General features: G+C 60.0%; 1 protein-coding gene across 1 annotated transcript in view; it reads left to right on the top strand.

Annotated features, from left to right (window-relative positions):
* LOC135891963 (adhesion G protein-coupled receptor E5-like) overlaps positions 1-19,858 on the top strand; it is a 33,529-nt gene that overhangs the window by 10,749 nt on the left and 2,922 nt on the right. The window contains exons 4-18 of the mRNA XM_065419647.1: positions 493-549; positions 1,810-1,953; positions 2,662-2,817; positions 5,807-5,962; positions 7,363-7,379; positions 7,593-7,725; positions 13,915-14,046; positions 14,931-14,980; positions 15,409-15,519; positions 15,912-16,086; positions 16,968-17,081; positions 17,307-17,539; positions 17,817-17,981; positions 18,874-19,092; positions 19,515-19,735. Coding sequence (XP_065275719.1) covers positions 493-549; positions 1,810-1,953; positions 2,662-2,817; positions 5,807-5,962; positions 7,363-7,379; positions 7,593-7,725; positions 13,915-14,046; positions 14,931-14,980; positions 15,409-15,519; positions 15,912-16,086; positions 16,968-17,081; positions 17,307-17,539; positions 17,817-17,981; positions 18,874-19,092; positions 19,515-19,735 — 2,083 coding nt within the window. The remainder of the gene's footprint in view (positions 1-492; positions 550-1,809; positions 1,954-2,661; positions 2,818-5,806; positions 5,963-7,362; positions 7,380-7,592; positions 7,726-13,914; positions 14,047-14,930; positions 14,981-15,408; positions 15,520-15,911; positions 16,087-16,967; positions 17,082-17,306; positions 17,540-17,816; positions 17,982-18,873; positions 19,093-19,514; positions 19,736-19,858) is intronic.

The following is a 19,858-nucleotide window of genomic DNA, read 5'->3' as shown; positions in this document are numbered from 1 at the left end:
TGCAGGCCGGGGGACAGGGCTTGAGAGAGTGGGTCTCTGGGAGAATTCATGGGGCAGCTCTGGGCAGAGGGGGTGGGGGGCGCTGGGCAGTTGGCGGAGGGGGGTCTGGGCAGCAGGGGTACCCTCCAAGCTGCCTCCAAGCCGGGGGTGGGGGGAGACCACCAAGCTCCTGTGCCTAGGGGCGCCCTAAGTGTAAATCCAGCCCTGACAATGGGAGTTCCTGGTCTTTGTTGCTAATGCACACAATAGAAGACCCAGTTGCCCTGACTAAAAGTCCAGTTCCCAACTGGAACCAGTTAAAAATATTAACAGAGATCCCAGCTGGGGCTGATTTCCCAGAGCACCAGGTTTCTCCATTTTTAATTCCACCATCGGCAGGGCACTGACTGGCCATTGGCCCAGGATTGGCAGGACGGGAGCGGCTGGGGGTGGGTGCAGCTGAGTGGCGGTTACCATCTGCCCATGGTGCCTAACCCTGTCTCTGCCTTTCAGGGCTCTGCATCGCCCTGTGCCTGGGGGGCACCGTGGCCCAGAATAACGGCACACAAGGTAAGGCTGACTCCTCCTGGCTAACCTTCCCCAGTGCTCCCGGCTGCCTGGGGTCTCCGGCCTCCGCCCCCTCCCGTCCCTTTCCCTTGTGGGAGGAGAGCAGAGTCAGGGGTCTGGTGAGCCGGGAGCAGCCCCTTGGCGTGGGCGTCTTGGGGTGGGTTTATAGAGCACAGTGGGTGCGTGCAGGGGAGAGGAGAAGGCCCCTGTATAGCCCTCCACTTCCCTTCCCAGCCCCGTGGCCAGCAGAGAATAGACACTGGGGCCCAGGGCTCTACACTGGGGGCTGGAGTGAGGGGCAGATCCCCTTTGTAGCCAAGGGCCGTGTTATTGACCAGCCTGAACCAACCCCCTGATGGCTCAGACGTTAGAAGTGGCATTTGTAGGTGCCCCCCCGCTAAAATCGGGCTGAACTGAAACCTGGGACCCACGTGCCCAGCTGGGGGGTGTTTGGGATCCGGACTCTGCGCCCCAAACCCAGCTCTGCTGCGAATCCGAAGATGGGATTCGGGCAAATTCCCATTGACCCACTGGGGTCCCCCAGTGCTGCTCCCACCCTGCTCTGTCTGCTCCCATCCCAACCCTGCAGCCGGCTAAGCTGCGCTGGGATCCTTCCCCTCACGCTGGCCAGAGGGACGGATCCCAGCGGAGCCCCAGACACCGGGCAGCTAAAGGATCCAGGAGCCCCCGTAGGCAGGTCACAGTCTGGGTCATGGGAGGCAGCTCAGGATCCAAACTAGCCTCGTGCCCGATTCCGCTCTCAGTCACTCCAGAGCAGAGCCGGGCAGGAACTTCCCAAGGAACCATTTTTTGCCAGAAAATGCCGATTCGGTTCAGAGGAATGTTTGGTTTTACTCGGGAAAAATTGCCCCGGGGGGGAGATGAAATAATTTTCAAAATGAACAATTCCCGTTTTCCGGTTGGAAGCGAGGTTTGGGTTTGAAATTGACGCTAATGAGAGTAACGACAAGAGCAACAAAAAGAAGAAAAATTGGGTGAGATCGAAAACGTTTCACTTGAAGCGACGCCCGGCTCCGGCGGCTCTGCCTGTCTGTGCCGGGGGCTCCCCGGGGAGCCAAGGCCCCTGTGCAGCCGAGGGCAGCTTGTTGCCAGGCGGTGGATGGCATCGGAGCTGTTTGCCAGCCGCCGAGGGCCGAAAATCACCAAATGGGGCGTGTGAAAGGAGTCGATCGCACTGTGTGTGTGGGGTGGGGGAGCCGTTCTGCACTGGCTGACCCTGCCCAGCTGTTCCCGCCCCTGCAGGTACCACTGAGGACTGTAACAGCCATATGCTGTGCCCAGCAAACGCCAAGTGTGTGAACAACACCCACTGCGCCTGCCTGGATGGATACCGGACAAGAGAGAATCACACTGTCTTCTTCACCGACACAACGGAGCCCTGTGATGGTAACGGGGCTCCCACGCTGTCCTGGGGGGGCTGGGACAGAGCAGGGCATTAAGGGCCGGAGCAGCCAATTCCACTGACTCCCGGGCCTGTTGTGGGTGCTTAGCCCAGCTGGGGAATGAGGGGGGGCAGCAGCACGGGTGATCGCCACCCTCCTGGGGATCCAACTGGGGCCTCCAGTGTGAGCAGCAGGAGCAGCTGCAGCAGGAGCCAGGAGTCTTGGGCTCTGTGAATTGGGCACAGGGTGGGGGAGCCCATTACACTGACCCGTCTGAATCCCAGCCTGGGCCCTAAACAGCCCCTGGGTGTCCAGGGCAGAGGGGCCCCATGGGAGCAGAATGGGGCAGCCCTGACTATACTTCCCCTCCCTCCCACCGCAGGGATCCAAGGAGGGAGGGGGCAGAGGAGAGGCAGCTTGTCTTCCCCCCCCCAAAACACAGGGAACCTGGAGCCCCAGGGGGACATCTCCCCACCCTCCCCTCACATGGGGGATCTGGGTGTTTGTGGGGCCGAAGCCCCCGTACCTGGGACAGGAGGCTCGGGGGGGCTGTTTCCGACATTGGGTAACTGAGGATCAGGGCCTTAATTACTAACCGCTCAGAGCCCCGGTCGCCTGGGTCCCGTCACCCAGCTCAGTGCGGGGGGCTGGGGGGTGATACGGGGAACATCTCGCTCCAGGACTCTACAGAGCGTCCCCTCTTGCATTACAGATATTAACGAGTGTCTGAAGCCGAGCCTGATAGACTGTGGACGCACCGCAAACTGCACCAACGTGGCTGGGAGTTACTACTGCATCTGCATCGATGGTTACGAGTCCAGGTCTGGGAAAGCCAAGTTCATGAACGCGAGTGAGAACACCTGCCAGGGTGAGCTCTCCCCTGGCCCCCACCTGCTGAGACCCCCCCTCGCACACACAAATGCTCGTTCCAGGCCTGGCGCTGCACCGGGGCTGCTGCCAGCTTTGGCAGTGGCCCGAGGCCGTCAGCGAGGCTGTGATGAGACGTGGCCCTCGCCTGCTCCCGCAGCGCATGGGGCCGGGCTCACCCCTGTGCCCGGCGCTTGGACAGGGAATAAACCCTCGGGGTTAGAAACAGACCCACGGAGCAAACTCCTCGTGCTGCAGAGATGCGCTGGGGAGAGGGGAGGGGCCCCTCGCTGGCCCCAGCACGCAGCGACTGAGCAGCTAGTGCCCCGCTGAGCCTGGGAAGTGGCCCCGGGAACGGCTCTGGGAATTGGGCTAAAGCGTTCTTGAATTCAACCCCGTCCCCTATTGCTTCAGCTTCCTCTGGGGGCAGGCAGCCATGCTCTCATCTGGCCTCTAGGGGGGTGCAGCTGCTAGTTCGAGGGACCCTTCCACTGCCCCAAGCTCCCTGCGTGGGCAGCGCTGTGAGGGGGCATGTGCTGTGACTGGCATTGCCAGCCCAGCCCCAGGCTTCCCTGAGGCACCCCCAGTTCCAGCAGTCTGGGGCGGGGACATGGGGTTGGCGTTCGTCGGCTCCGTGTGCTGTCCCGGCTCTGGGCGGGTCGCCGGCCTGGCAGACCTCCATCGAAGTGCCCAGACAGCCCAGAGTCGGATCAGTGGTGAAGGCGCTCGACCAGGTTTATCGCCAATGCAGCCCGGTGCCAGCGCCCAGAGATGCCACAGGGACATGCCCACACGTCTGCCTCTGACAATGGACCCCGACAGTTACAGACTGAGACAAACCATCCGGGATAAACAACCTACGTCCCAGCTTGTGTGTTTCACAACATGCTTGTTACCCCCCTTGTGCCTTTCTCCTGCTGCTTCAGACAAAACTTCCCTTATTCACCCCCTGGCTTTGTACTTTACTCCTGATGCTTCAGACAAAACATTCCCCACCCGTCAAACCATCTTATCGTGCGCTAGGCAGGGGAATCTCGTGCTGGGATGTGGTTACACAGTCACTGTGTTGTAGCAATGCCGGCAATACCGGGGCCGAGTTCGTGCACCGGACGGAGAACTTGCAAACAAGCCTCTGCTTTGTGTCAGGGTGCGACTGGTGCCTGGGGGGCCACACTGAGATTGCTCCATCAGGGCAAACTGCAGAGTGGGGCCGACAATCCCCCAAACTGCTGGTTAGTTCTAATACTTATATTCACCAAGCCAGAAACAAAACAGCTGCTCTGATACCGTGCAACTTGCCCAGAAGCCAGAAACACAGCTCCCAGCTCCTTTTCTAGTGTGGCTTTAAAGTCAGAATTTGGGTCATTTTGCCTGCAAGTTGCTTAACCCTTTCTGGCTCAGTGTCCCACAGGGCCGGACTTTGCTCAGAGCATCACTTTTGCTGACTTTGGTTCGGGCCTTGTACCAGGCCCCTGCTCCAGGCTCTCTCTGCTCCAGCTCCACGTCACTCCCCAGGGCAGGGAGTTTGCCCAGGGCACAGACCGAGAGGTCTCTCTGGGCTCGTAGTCCAGTGGATTTGGAGACCCCTTTGCACTGGTGAAGCTGGCGCATGCACCAATGCCAGTCCCCTGGCAGGGGATACCCACATGCTGGTGTCTCCACCGGGGGACCCTGGAAGCTGCCAGCTGCTAAATCGCTTTGTGCTGGTCCCTGTCTGTGCTCCCTGAGCCCCCCGAGTCAGCAAAGCACATGCTTAGCTCCAGCCCTGCCCAGCTACGCCCTTAACTCGGCTCCAGTGGGTCTCAAGTGCATGGCTGAGCTCGTGACGAGAATTCCAGACACTAAAAAAAAATCAGATTCGCTTAGAAAATCACGAGCTTTAGAAAGACCAATGAGCAAGGGGCAGAGTGTGGATTGAATTGAAAAGGGGCAAATTCAAAGCAGACACAGGGAAATACTCCTTCACCCGGGGCAGCAGTAGCCTCTGGAACTCACTGCTACCGCGGCCTGGAGGCTGTGAATGTGTCGAGTTTAAAGAGGGACTGGCTGTTTCTATGGGGAAGAACAATGCCTGGAACTGTGCTAGTTAATGGACAATAAGAGGGAAAAGAAGAGGGAAAAGCTCCCACTTCAGGGCTTAAGCAGACCTCTGACTATTAGAGACCAGGAGGAGACCTTCATGGGGGCAGATTATCCCCCGGCTGCTGCTGCAGGACTCTTACACCTTCCTCTGTAGCACCCGTCGCAGACCAGGGTAGATGGGCCCTGGGGCTGACCCAGGCTGGCAATGCCTGTGTGTTCCTCTCTGATTGGAACCTGAGGGGGATTTCTGCCAAGTCCCATTGTTCCCACCCCTTGGGCAACTCAGCTTCAGACATGGACTCCAAAATCTCCCCAAATCTTGGCCCCACTGGGGCTTGGCTCATAGCAGCCACAGTGGCTGTTCTGGGTCTGAAGGTCCCCTTCCCTCTGTTATGGTCACGGCACACACACAGAGTTAGAAAAAAACCTTATATCCTCTCGCTGGCAGGCTGCAGCTCAACACAGGGTTATTCTTAGAATCCAGACCCCTAGCACACGAGGACCCCAAACAGAGAGAGACAAAGCAGGCTGCTCCTGAAGGCAGACGGGCACAACTAACCACACTTTGCTCTAGGCTGGCCCTTTGGCAGACACACGGCTGAAAACCCCAGATCACATGTTTGTCACCCGAGTCCCCTAGCCCACAAACCAGTCCAGGAAAGCCCCTTGCAGATGTAAAGTGAGAGCTTGTGATGCTAACACAGTTTTCAACACACCATATTCTCGAGTGGCCGTTCCGCTGCCGGAGCAGCCTAGTGTGGCCTGAGCATAGCTGAGACTCAGGCTTGTGATTGTTAAGCTCCCAGGGGCCCGGTCGCCTGGGTCCCATCACCCAGCTCAGTACAGGTGGGTGATACAGGAACGTCTCCCTGCCAGGACTGTACAGAACATCCCCTCTTGTGCTGCAGATATTGATGAGTGTCAGGGCCCGAGCCTGGCAGACTGTGGACCCCACGCAAACTGCACCAATGTGCCTGGGAATTACTCCTGCACCTGCATCGATGGCTACGAGCCCAGCTCTGGGAAAGCCAACTTCACTCACGCAAGTGGGGACACCTGCCAGGGTGAGCTCTCCCCTGACCCCCACCTGCTGACACCCCCACCCCTCGTGCCCATTCCCAGCAAGGGGCCGCACCTGGGCTGCTGCCGGCGTTGGCAGTGGCCCGAGGCCTCAGCGAGGCTGTGATGAGACATGACCCTCGCCCAGGCTCTCTCAGAGGTCCAGAGAGGCGCAGGCCACTTCCAGCTTTTGAGGCCCCTACACATAATAAACATACAAAATGAAGACACATGAAAACAAAATAAGGCACCAAAAAAAGAGTGAGACATAATTGGAATATTTTTTAAATTAACAAATGCTTTTCTAGCCTTTTTCTGTGCAAATGTAATAATTATTGAGGGAAAGTCTAACTTTCGTGCAATGTCACAGTTGATATTAAGCATGGCGAGCCCATTCAAACGCTCTTGTCCCGTAGTTGAACAGTGATCGTTCTTTACCTGCTTCAACACGTTGAAGGTGCGTTCACCTGAAGCCACTGATGCAGGCAAACTGACAATACTTTTAACTCTTTAATGTGACAAAATCTGTATCAGTTAACAAAAAAATGATGTCTTTTACCAAATCACATCTCTTATTTGCTTAAATTTGCAGCTCTAAGCTGAGCGCGTGGGTCACATTTTGGTCCGATCGGGACGCGCATAAAAACAAGTTGCAAAACTTATCAAATGCCAAAAAATTAACAAGTGTCTAAATTTGAGGCCCCCTTTGAGTTTGCAGCCCAGGCCAAATGGCCTCCTGGCCCCCCCTCTGATTGGCCCTGCCCTCGCCTGCTCCCGCAGAGCATGGGGCCGGGATCACCCCTGTGCCCGGCGCTTGGATGGGGAATAAACAGACCCACAGAGCAAACTCCTTGTGCTGCAGAGATGCGCTGGGGAGAGGGGAGGGGCCCCTCGCTGGCCCCACACGCAGCGTCTGAGCTGCTAGTGCCCCCCTGAGCTGGAAGGGGTCTCGTGTCTGGGCCATGGAAATAGCACAGTGCGCTCTGCCCCCTATGGGCCCTGGTGAGGAGAGAATAGCCACAGCACAGTGTGCCCCAGCCACACCCCGATCCTCCCCCATGGGCCCTGGGGGGCAGGGAATAGCTGCAGTACTGGGCACTCTGGCCTCGGCCCCTACATCAGGGGCTAGGAGCAGGGTGGGTGCAGGACCCCGACAGCAGCTCCCCACCAGCTGGGGTGGCCCCTTTTGCTGGGTGGGGGATTCTCGAGTGGCCGTTCCACTGCCAGAGCAGCCTGGTGCCGCCTGAGCGTAGCTGGGAATCAGGCCTGTGATTGTTAAGCTGCCAGGGGCCCGGTTGCCTGGGTCCCGTCACCCAGCTCAGTGCGGGGGGCTGAGGGGGGAGCGGGTGATACGGGGAACGTCTCCCTACCAGGATTGTACAGAGCGTCCCCTCTTGTGCTGCAGATATTGACGAGTGTCAGGTAGGGTGACCAGGCGTCCCGATAAAATCGGGACTGTCCTGATGTTCAGTCGTTTGTCCCGCGTCCCGATGGATGTATGGTTGGGACGCCATTTGTCCCGATATTCTGGCTCGGGCCTTTTTTTTTTTTTTTTTTTTCTTCAGCGGCGCTCTGGACCTGCCCCTCCATGTGTCCCGATATTTTGTTCATGTAATCTGGTCACCCTAGTGTCAGGGCCTGAGCCCGGCAGACTGTGGACGCAACGCAAACTGCAGCAACGTGGCTGGGAGTTACTACTGCACCTGCAGCGATGGCTGCGAGCTCAGCTCTGGGAAAGCCAACTTCACCCAAGTTCACACATGCAAGTGTCTCCCCCCCCCCCCTACACACACCCCTGGGCTCATACCAGGCCTGGTGCTGAGCCGGAGGCTGCTGCCGGCTGCAGCAAAGGCACCAGATCCACTCACCGGGGCTGTGATCAGCCGTGACCCTCAACTGCTGCCCCAGCGCATGGGGTCCAGGATATCCCCTGCCTCGGTGTTTGGATTGCCCCCTTAGGCAGCCAGGGTGGCCTGACCGGAGAAGGGGCCGGGGCGTTCCAGGTCCTTGTTTGCGACGTTTAGCCGGTAGTTAGAGCTTGTATCAAGTGCTAGCCGGCCGTTCCCATGGAAACCGCCCTTTACACCCCCGTTTGGGGGGGGGCAGAGCACTGGGCCCGTCGAACTGGGAGAACTCAGGAGCCCATTGGTTCAAACACTTCCCCTGGCAGAGACCTCGCCCAGCCGTTCCTGCGCCCAGCCCCCGGCCGCATGGGATAACCCCAGCCAGTGTCCTGGGGCGGGTCTAGGCACAAGAAGAAATCAGCGCCGCAGGTATCTCAGCCAGCGTCCCGGGGATTGTCCGGGGATAGCTGGTATCGGGAGCTGTGGGGAGAATCCCTAGGGCTTGCCCCCAGGGGGAATTGATGGCGATCGCTGTTCTCTTTGGAAGCGCACTGATTATTCCAGACCAGAGTGTCCGGATGGGGAGCGATTCCACAGGAGCTGTTCCCGTCAATTTCCCCATGTACTTAAGCCCCTAGAGACACCCAATCTCAGAGCTCCCTGCAACTCGGAGCGAGTTTGGAAGCCGCGGGACACCCGTGTGCCCGAGGGAGGGGAGAGCTCTGGCCGCACCACCCAAAACCCAGTGCATGGCGCCCCTTCTCTAGCAGACAGAGCGTCGGAGCTGGGGAAAGTGCTTTGGAGCAGCGGCTGTGCTGTGGCTGGATGTGTGTACAGCGCCTGGCACCACGGGTCCCCGGCTGCGGCACTACCCGCTATAAACATCCCAATCGCACCAGGACGGGATGGATAAGGACGCTGGAAGCTCCGTTCCCATCCTGCATGGACTCTTGGAAGCCTTCGGGGGCGGAACCCGATTGTACATCGTTACCGGAATAAAGCAGGTTCTGGAAACGCGGAGCCGCCTTGGTGCTGTCAGGAGAACCCCGCAGGGTCGCAGGGTCGAGGGGCGGAGGAGGCAGCACTTGGCAGGATGCAGCTGGTCGGTTCTTACAGGTTCAGTCTGTCCCGGGAGCACCTCAGCCTCTGAAGAGGCAAAACCGTGGCCCCGGCCAGGCTGAGACACAAGTAACGCTGACACTTGCACAGTACAGACGGGATCAGAGCTGGGGCCCATCTAGCCTGGTATCCCGGCTCCAACGGGCCAGAGCCAGATGCTGCAGAGGACGGTGGAAGAGCCCTGCAGTGGCAGCCAGGGGATAATCTGCCCTCACTTCCTGGTCTCTAATACTCAGCTGGGCTGAAGCCCCACAGCAGGAGGTTTTCTCTCTTCCCAAGCGTTTGTGCCCTTTAACTATGATCACTCTGGCTGTTCTCATCATCCGTAGGAATGTCCAGTCGCTCCTTGAATCTTGCTAAATTCTTGGCCTCAGTGACTCCTGTGGAGGGGAGTTCCACAGGCTAATCGCACATTGCGTGAAACAGCCTTTCCTTGGCTCAGTTTCGAATTTCCCCTCTTCTCACTTCCCTGACTGGCCCTTGCTCTTGTGTTACGAGATGGGGAGAACAGAAGCTCCACATCTCCCTTCTCTATCCCCGTCAGTCATTTATAGACTCTTATCACATCCCCGCTTATGTTCACGCTAAGGTGACAGTCCCGGTCTTTTCAATCTCTCTCCATAGAAGGTTTTTCCAGGCCCCTGATCATTCTCATTGCCTGTCTCTGAACCCCTCTGGTTCTGCACTGTCCTTTCTGCAAGGGGGTGCCCAGGGCAGCTCATGGGTTGCAGAGGAGGTCACCCCATTGACTGATCTCCAGGCATTAGACTAGCCCTCATGTTATTCTCTATCCCCTTCCTCCAAAGCAACTCCCCATTTGTCCCTTCCAGGGGCGGACGGCTCATTCAGGCATTGCCGTCTGCACTGATATTGCGGCACTGGGCATCGCCAGATGCGCTTGATAGCTTTAGCAAGCAGCCCGCGCGTGTCCTGGCAGGGCTGCTTTTCCCTTCCCAGCTGGAGCGGCTCATTCCAGACAATAGCCAACTTGCTCCCGTTCGCTGACCCAGTAACTGAACTCCTGGCTCTAACCAGCCCCGTTCCCCAGAGCACGGTGCATGTCGGACGCCTGGATTATCCCCCAGCAGCGTCACCCCAGTGCCCAAGGTACAGCTCCTAGATCAGCCTGACCTAGCACTTTCTCTCTCCTTGCAGACATTGACGAGTGCCAGCAAAACACCACAATCTGTGAGCCCCACGGGACCTGTATCAACATGCCAGGGAGTTACATGTGTAAATGCAGTGAGGGATTTGGGAAGAGTCAAAAGAATCCGTCTAAGATCTGCACAGGTACAACGGGAGCTGGAAAGAGTCGTGGGAAAGGCATGATGTTTCTGGCTTGTTTGCAGTGTTGCTAACGTGTGGTGTTGCCTTAAAGCCCCACCTCCCAGAGTCATGTGATTCCGCATTTGCCTAAAATCAAAATTAGGGCCTGGCCCACATGACGGAGGAAAAACTGCCAAACATTATGCTGGGGTGACCGACAGCTCCCAAACCAGAGTCAAACAAAATGAAGCCAAAATGGATTGTTAAAAAGAAAAATCTCATGATTTTTAAACCAATCTCATGACTTTTTTGCAGCCTGGTGAACGGTTTGGGGCTTTTATTGATTGCTTGGCGTTGGCGATGGTGTTAATGCACGGCCACTGATCTTACCCAGGATCTCTGACACTAACCCGCATGCCTGGAGGGTGAAACTAACCAGGTTGCCCTGAGGTCTCGCTCTTTCTCTGCGCCACACCCGGACAAAGTGTCTGTTCTGACTCCCAGCCTGTCTTACACATTGGAAACTGAGCCCAGGGACTGAAGGTCGCCATTTCTCGTGCCATGCTGCTTAATTCCACAGAGGCACGAGCGTAGGGCATTAGGGACGTCGTTAGAAGCTGAAACATCCCCCCAAACCTCCAACTGCAATTATAGCCCAAGATGCTCTTTCATAGCAGAGCTTTGAGGTGGGGGAAGGTCAGGTCTTTGCAAAGCAAACTGGGCTGAGACGGAGCCGAGGACTCTGTGTTGGACAACCTTTAATACAGCTTGGGCTCAAAAAATTCATTAGTTTCTGGAACCCCATTAACCAAACCCTCAGCAGCTGCTAAGGCTGGGGAAGGAGCTGGCATCACAAAAGAACCAGTTAGCTAGTCATTGTAGTAGGCTGTTATCTACTTATGGGAACCAGCCACTAGAGCAGGACAAACTTGCTCTCTCCTTGTTCTGTGGCTCAGTGGCCTTTGCTAGGTGCTGGCCCATACAAGCCCCCTCACAGGCATGGCATAGGCCTGTTGCCTTCCAAGAGGTTTAACAATGGAGCAAAAAGTTGAGTTTCCTGCCAAAGGAACAAGGGATTTTTTCCAGCCCTGATGCACTCCTGGACATGAGCCAGGAGACACAAAGCTCCTCTCAGTGACGGGGAGCAGAGGGTAAAATCTGCATGGTGAGGCAGGGGAGACACATTCTTGGCCTTCTCTGGAGGAAGCAAGCTGAAAGGTCTAGTGGGTCGGTCTGAGACAGAGACTCAGGAGACTTGGGTTCTAGTCCCAGCTCTGTTACTGCTGGGTGTCCTTGGGCAATTCCCTGCCTCAGTTTTCTCTCCCACCTCTTGTCTATTTAGACTAGAAGCTCTTTATGGCAGTGTGTGTGCAGAGCTCTGGGTGCTGCCTTTATGCAAATAACGACCGAGGGGAAGGGGCATAGCGGGAAATAGCAAAACGCTGTCATGGGAAAGAGAGAGAAGGGGAGTCTGAGAAAGAGCTGCTGGAGCACGGCCCAAGGGAAGGATCCGTGAGCGCTCTTGACTCTCCCCGCTGATTGACATGTTTGCTGACGTCCAGGCAAAGGGAATTTTAGCCACAAGGATTTCTGTGAGAAGCAGAAGCGTTATGGATAAATATCGGGGAGAGCTTAGCTTTCTTCTGTGGCCCTGCCCCTATTTCATCAAGAAGGGTCGCCATCCATCTGTCCCCAGGGATGGTGACTGATAAGCCACTGCTGATCTGAACGCCAGGGGGAGGCAGCAGAACAGCTCTGCATGCTGATCCAAGCCTCCTCGTTCACCAGCCGACCCTTCGACTGTTTGGGTGGATAAATGTCTGTGATTTTATTGGCAAACTGTTTGCTCCGAAAACTTGTCACTGATGTTGTACAATTGGTTGCCTGAGTTCCATGGTCTTTCTCTGCTTCCTGATTGGACGACTGAAATGTTGGGTTAATAAGCAGGCAAATGTCGAATTCCAGCACTCGTTCCTGGCTGGGATTTCTGGGAGAATCGGTCATGGCCATTTCCGCAGCAGCTCAACCGCTTCCCCCAACCCGCGGGAATGACGGACGATGCGCCCGTCCCCCATGCGTCGCCACCAACTCAGCGTTTCTGTATGTGAAATGGTCACAAAGCGGGGGCCAGAGCCCCAGTGGTGTAAATTGGTGCAGCACCACTGACTTCAAGGGGTTTTCATCCCAGCTCTGCTTCTCCATCTCTCATTTCCCCAGACAAGACTGCAGGCTCCTCAGGGGCTGGCTGGCCGGAATGAATGCGTCTCTGCACGTACAGGCCGGGTCCGTAGGTAGAAAACCCCACTCCCTGCATGGGGTGAGTGACCCCACTGCGCCATGGAGCCCCGACATCCCCCGTGTATCCCCCCTTGCCCGGCAGCTGGCGCTACCCGCGTTGGTAGCCTGGCAGGTGCACGGCCCTCCAGCGTTTGGCTAGATCACAGCAGGGCTCTCTGTGCTGGGCAGGGCGGGGCCCGTCTGTCAATTAGATCAGACACTCCACAGTGGTGAAAGGCCCCAAGAGGCAGTGAGGGCAGTAAAGTCCCCTGCGTTTGGGGCCGGATTCATGTACCGCTGGCTGGCGACTCCGGCTGGAGCTATGCTGGGGGTCAGGCTGGGCGGGTCTCTTCTGGCTTCGGCTTCCACAGGCCGGATCGGCAGCGAGTGTCGAGCTGGCATCATCCGTCCGAGGGCTCAGTGGATTCGCCCCGCGGGGCCCTGGGCCTGGGGGTCACAGCAGGGTCTGGGAATGGACGTTGCCGCTGCTCACTGTGCAGTGTTAGGAGTAGGGGGATCCCCTGGATCCAGCTGCCTTCAAACAACCCATTTACCAGCCGTGCAGGGCCTGGCCGCATGTGGGGGTCTGCGGGCTTCTGCCATAGACCCCCGTGAGCGCCACCAGAGAGCAAAGAAACTAGATTAAAGGGAGAGCACCCAATTCCCCTGCACTCCCCTGGGTGCAGCCCACCAACCCTTCTCCTAGTGCTCCATGGGACCGGCGGTGCTGGGTGTATCCCGAACGGGGAGGGGACCCATCAGGCTGGGGTCTGTAACGTTGAGCGTGGCGCCCCCTTCTGACAACTATCTCCCGTTCAGTGCCCCCTTTCTTCTCTTCCACCATTGCAGCTCCCGGAGTCGCAGCTGCCCCGTGTCTCGGCCGTCCGGCCAGGTCACGCTGTGATCCCCATTCTGGGGGAGCCTTTCAAAGTCAGACCCCTCTCTCCTATGCCTGCTAGCGAAACCCTTCCTCTGGGGCCTCTAGCCCCACTCGGGGCTTCCTAGCCCCCCTCGCCTCAGGCCCCCACCACTGGGCCCAGCCCTCGGGCTGTAGAGAAGCCCCACCTGTCCCCTCCCAGGCGAGCTTCCTTCTAGCTAGCGCCCTGCACGCAGCCTAAGTCACTTCCCCTTTGCAGCTTAACTGGCTGATCGGGCCCCCCCTTAACCCTGCTCTGTCAGGGCTGGTGCAGGGAGGGGATCGCAGGGCCCTGGTCTGGAAAAGGTTGGGCCCCCCAATCTGTGGGGTGGGGGAGGGGTTGTGCGGCAGGGATTGGGGCACTGCAAATAACAGGGAAGAAAGGAGAATAGAATGGGGGGGTTAGATGGAGCAGAGAGACTGACCGACAGACCACGCCCCCTGCAATTGGTGGGGGGGGCCTCCATGGTCATTCGCCCCCCGTGCGCCTCCAGCCGTGCTGTGTGTGACACCCCCCCCCGCTTTCCCCTCTCAGACATCGACGAGTGCCGCAAGACCCAAGATATCTGCAGCCCCAACGCCACATGTGTCAACACCTACGGAAGCTACTGGTGTGAGTGCCGGGCCGGCTACGTCCCCTCCAACAGGAACAGGACCCTGTGCCAAGGTGGGTCCTGCCGCGGGGGGCATGGAGGGGGCACCTGGGGGGTCTTGGCAAGGCCTGGGGTCCTGCCCAAGGGAGCAGTGAGCTGGGAACTGGTCTGGGACGGTGCATCAGCCCCCCTGCCCCCCATGGATGGGATCCCTTTGGGTCTCAGCCCTGGCCAGGGAGGGCTCAGCCTCCAGGCTCTCACCTCCCCCCAGCCCAGCCTGTCCGTCTACTGGGGTGTTTCCGGTTGCCTCAGAGCCACAGCCACCAGCGTGCCCATGTCTGGCTCTGGGAGCGGAGCAGGGCCAGGCTGGGGAGGGGTGAGCAGGGCTGCCAGGGGCCGGGCATCTCCCCCACCCCAGCAGTGCCTGTATTCCTGTGCACGGCTGGATTCTCTGCCCTGGGAAGATGGCAGCAGGGGGCGCAGTCTGTGCCTAGTGGCCACTAGAGGTCACTGTGGGGCCAGCCCAGGGCTCCCTGCTGGATTCTCCCCCCCACCCCCAACACACACCAGAACCACGCACAGCTGGGGGGAGAGGGTTGAGGGGAGATACGGCTGGGATGATTCCACAGCCCCCGCCCCACCACACTGCAGCTCAGTCCCTCTAGGACGGGGAGGGGGGACGGTTCCTTTCACAGAGACCGGCTCGTGGGCGGAGGATGGGGAGAAGGGGCTGGGCACGTGTGGGGCTGAGTGTGTGTGTGGGGGGGTCACTGCTCCCCCTGCTGGGAGAGGATCTATTACACCCATATCACTGACATGGGCTGGGTGTGTCCCTGCTGCCCCCTGCTGGAGGGAATGAGTCCTGCTCTGTGTGCCTGCCTCTAGTGCATGCACCTACCCAGGCAGATCCCGCATTTCCCCCGCCCATCTCTCACTCCTCCTCCCTTTCCTTCCCCAGAGCTCACCTGCCCCCCGCTGCTGGATGATGACAACTCTGCCGGAGCCAAGGTGAGTGGGGCACAGACACCGGGGGGGGGGGGGGGGGGGGATAGACCCCGATTCCCCTTTAGTGCCACGTTGCTTTTCACTGATCTCGTCCAACGAGGATTCTGGGGCCAAACCTGCCCCTGGGCAAAGAGCCAGTGGCCAGTCCCTGGAGCCCCTGCAGTCCAGCCACAGCCTAGGCCTTTGCCCCCGGGGTGATTCTCACCTTCCAGGATCAGCAGCATTAGGCTGCTGCAACACGCTTCAGCTTGCAACCGCCTTCCCCCCCCATCCCTTGCAAACGCCGTGCACCCCCTAGGGGCCAGACGGGGCATTGCCCGCGCTCCCTCTGGCGCCTGGCTTCTGAGCCGAGGGAGCCTCTCGGGACGGGGGGAGGTGGGCTGCGATTCTGTGATCTCTTTTCCTGAGCCAGGCCTGGACTTTTTTTGCAGAACCTCCTGGGCAGCTTCCCAGCACAGGTGGGACGTCTCTGCAAGGCGGCGCTGGAGGAGCTGAAGCAGATGAAGGCTCAGAGCGCTGAGTCTGTGATGGGGCAGCTGCAGGTGCCAAGACAAAATTCGGGGCCTTGCTGGGTGTGTTCCCGTTAGGGGGAGGAATCGCTGCTCCTACTTGGATCTAGTCTCAGGGTGATCTATAGGGATGCAGCGCCTGGAACAGGAGAGAAATAAACAGCAGCACTGCCCAAAAATTCCCATGCCTGCCTCTCCAGTGGGCTCTGTGCCCAAGAAGCTGCTCTCCTAGTTTCCTAGGCTACACAGGATCATTGTGATCATCTAGTCTGACCTCCCAAGCAGCGATGTCAATTGCAGGAGAACTTGTCTTTCCTTTCAGGGGGATTGTGGGAAGGCAGTGGAAGACTAGCAATCTAGGAATGGGGGGCACGGCAGGGGCTCAGGCACTGTGACACCAACACCCCCCACGTTTGCTTGGCCAGGGCTTCTTGGACATTCTGGAGAAGCAGATAAATCTGGTCGGGCAGCAGAGCGAGAGCGTGGAGTGGAGACACCGGATCGCGACGGAGCTGATGGCCATAGTGGAGAAGCTGCTGAAGACACTGGCCCTGACCCTGCCTGACAGGACGATCAGCATCGCATCCCCCAAAGGCACAGGTCAGCACCTGGCCCCAGTTGGGCTTTCATCACCTGCAGCCTACGCTCACTCCCCACAGTGCCCCCTGCTGGGAAACGGGAGCTCCCCCCTGTGATGAAGTGGGACTGTTCTTAATGTTTCCTCTGAATACTGTGTGGGTGCCTCAGTTTCTGACTGACCTCTGTCGCCTTGCAACTAATGGTCAGGCCCTTCCCCCCTGCAAGGGGATGCTAAAGGTGTGGGAGAACAAAGAGGTCAGGTGACCTCCTGGCCCGGGAAAGGAACAAAGCAGAGGAGGAGGGGCAGGAGGGGGTTTCAGTTGGGAGCTGGCTGGGGATGGGGAGTGAGGGCAGATGTGGGTGTCTGGCTCGCGGGACCCCAGAATGGACCCGGCTGAGGGATCCGGTTCTCTGGACCTACAAGCTCTGTTTTAGACCGTGTTCCTGTCATCTAATAAACCTCTGTTTTACTGGCTGGCTGAGAGTCACGTCTGACTGCGAAGTGGGGGTGCGTACAGGACTTCTGGCTTCCCCAGGACCCCGCCTGGGTGGACTCGCTGTGGGAAGCGCACGGAGGGGCATATGCTGAATGCTCCAAGGGCAGACCCAGGAGGTGAAGCCGTGTGAGCTTCTTGCCCTGAAGACAGTCTGCTCCATGGGAGAGGAGGCTCCCCAAAGTCCTGACTGGCTTTGTGGGGAGCAGTTCCAGAGCATCGCCCGGGGACTCTGTGACACCCCCCACAGCCAGTGCTCCCACCCGGCTCCCCATAGCGCCCCCTGCTGGGAGAGGCTGGGACTGGAGTAGCTGGGAGCTCCCCCCACAGCCAGGAAAGCACCTTGCCTAGCTACAGGCTTCCTCTCCACGTCTCTGTTGTGAGCCCTGGCCGGCATTGTGGTTGCAGAGCTGGGGCTGGCGGTCAGGAAGGCCGGGAACCAGAGCCAGGAGACCGTGACGCTGCAGCAGAGCAAGACGCAGATGGAATTAAAGTGGGCCGGAGCCCCAGGGCAGAAAGAAGGTATGTGGTCATCGCCTGTGCTGGGGTGTGTATAGCGATGGGCACGGCCAGGGCATTGGGAGCAGCAGCACAGCACCCCCTTGCGCCAGGCTGGGGTGTGTAGGGGGATGGGGCGTGGCCAGGGCATTGGGGGCAGCATCCCCAGCAGCACAGCACCCCCTGGCACCAGTCTGCCCCTGGGACCCTCCTGCCCCCCATTTCATCCATCTCCTCTGTCTCTCGCAGGCTTCACGCTGGCCGGGCTGCTGACATACCAGGGGATGAGCCCCATCCTGGACGGTGCTGGGCGGGTAGAGATGCCCAAGTGGGACGACATCGGCCAGACGGGGAAGTGGGCGCAGGAGCCGGGGCGGCCCAGCTACCGTGTGCTGTCTCCAGTGGTGTCGGCCTTCATCAGTGACCCGAACCCCCAGGCACTCGGCCTCTCCGTCAGCATCCGCTTCAGCCACCCGGTGCCGGTGAGCCCCTGGGCTGGGCATGGGGGGAGGAGAGCCTGGGGCGCTGGGGGGAAGAGCCTGGGCCCATCTCTAGTAACACCCCCCACCCCGGGCAGCAGGTGAATCCACCTCCCACCCCGGGACAAACTGATGTTCTGTGCCCTCAGCCCAGCCGCTCGTACCCCCCCGACCTGCACTCTCGGGGCCTGGGGAGTCCTGCCCCCTGTGCGGCCCCAGCCAGCCCCCCCCCCCCCCCCGCTCCTGCCCCCCCATGCCCCAAGCGTCTCTCTGTCCCCAGGAGAACAAGACTGACCTGCGCCTCCTCTGCGCCTACTGGAAGCCTGACAGCAGGCGCTGGGCCACCGACGGCTGCACCCTGCAGAAGTTGAACGCCACCAGCACCCGCTGCCAGTGCAACCACCTGACCAGCTTCGCCGTGCTCATGGCCTTCTACGAGCTGGAGGTAGGCGCGGCCCTCGCTGGGACCTGGGGCTGGTCTGGTTCTGCTCTTCCCCTCAGATTCCCCCCGGAGTAAACCCATTCCCCACCGGCAGGCGGGGCCCTGGATCTGATCAGGGTCACAAGCAGCCACCCCCCAAAGGGCACAGGGAGACTCCCCACGTAGCAGCGACCGACGTGCCTGCATGCCTGGCCGGGAAGCTGGGGGGCAGCAGGGGCAGGGGGCTCACCCCATTGCATTGCAGGGCAGGGAGCGTCCCCATCCCCATCACACAGAGCCAGAGAGGGGTTAAATGCCTCACTCAAGGAGACACAGGGAGGTGACATCAGAGCTGGGAATTGAACCCAGGAGTCCTGACCCCCAGCCCCCTGCTCTGACCCCCAGACCCTGCTCCCCTCCCGGAGCTGGTAGAACCCAGGAGTCCTGAGCTGCAACACCTTAGCCACAAGCGCGTCCGTCTGGTCTAAAAGCAGCTCCCTCCCAGGCAGGGGCTTCCTCCCGCCAGGCGGGGGCGCTCTGCTCTCTGCTCCGGGGAACAGTCCCGGCCCCTCGCACTTTCTGGCGCCCCCATCCTGCAGGGATCGGTGCCAGGGATTCCCCCTTGGGTGGTGGTGACCCTAGAGCCCCCTCGGCTTCCCATGGCCCTGGGGCTGTGGGTCAGCCCCTCGGGAGGGATGGGGGCAGGCTGGGCAGCATCGAATCCATCTGGGCGGCTGGACCCAGCCAGTCACTGGTTCCCGCAGGCTGCCCAGTGTCGCCACTAGGGGACTCTCCCAGCCCTGGCGCAGAGCGAGGCCAACAGGCTAGTCCGGCTGTACCCTAAAGTCCAGCCTGGCTGCTCCTTGGGGGGGGGGGGCCCTGACTAACCCCCTCACCCCCCCCACCCCCGGCACAGGACTGGACCCTGGACGTCATCACCAAGGTGGGGCTGGTGATCTCGCTGCTGTGCCTGCTGCTGTCCATCGTCACCTTCCTCTTCTGCCGCGCCCTCAAGGGCCCCCGCACCACCATCCACCTGCACCTCTGCCTGGCGCTATTCATCGCCTACACCGTCTTCCTCACCGGCACCTCCAGCACCGGCAACAGGGTACCCGGCTCCCCCCGCCAGCCCCGGGCCCCGCTCCCCAGAGCGATCCCCCAGCCAGCCTCAGGCCCTGCTCCCCGCAGTGCCCCCTACTGGCAGCTCCCCCCGCCAGCCTCGGGCCCCGCTCCCTGCAGAGACCCCCACTGGCAACTCCCCCCCAGCCAGCCTCAGGCCTGGCTCCACACAGCACCCCACCAGCCAGCCTCGGGCCCTGCTCCCCACAGTGCCCCCTGCTGGCACAGGCTGGGGTGGGAGAAGCCAGGAGCCATCCCACAGCCAGCAGTCCTGCCTTGCTCCCTACAGTGCCCCCAGTGTCTGGGGCTGAAGTAGCCGGGAGCTCCCCCCACAGCCAGTGCTCCTGCCCCGCTCCCCACTGCGCCCCCTGCTGCCAGGGGCTGGGGCTGGAGGAGCCGGGAGCCCGGCCCTGACGTCCCACGTCCCGTTGGCTGCAGGTGGTGTGCGGCGTGGTGGCCGGGCTCCTGCACTATTTCTTCCTGGCCGCCTTCTGCTGGATGTGCCTGGAGGGCGCCGAGCTCTACCTGCTGGTGGTTCAGGTCTTCACCCCCCACGGCCTCAGGCGCCGCTACATGTTCCTGCTGGGCTACGGCGTGCCGGCCCTCATCGTGGGCGTCTCGGCCGCCACCTACAGCGAGGGCTACGGCACGGCGCGCCAGTGAGTCACCGGCCCGGGGGAGGGGGCCAGGCCCAGTGCTGGCGGCCAGGGGCTCGAGGGGAACATGGCACCATCCCCAGGCAGCACACGGGGACAGGAGCGGCTCAGCTGGGCGTGCCGCTG

Source organism: Emys orbicularis, chromosome 19, assembly GCF_028017835.1.
Source record: "Emys orbicularis isolate rEmyOrb1 chromosome 19, rEmyOrb1.hap1, whole genome shotgun sequence".
NCBI lineage: Eukaryota > Metazoa > Chordata > Testudines > Emydidae > Emys > Emys orbicularis.
This window is presented reverse-complemented; position numbering and strand designations above follow the sequence as displayed.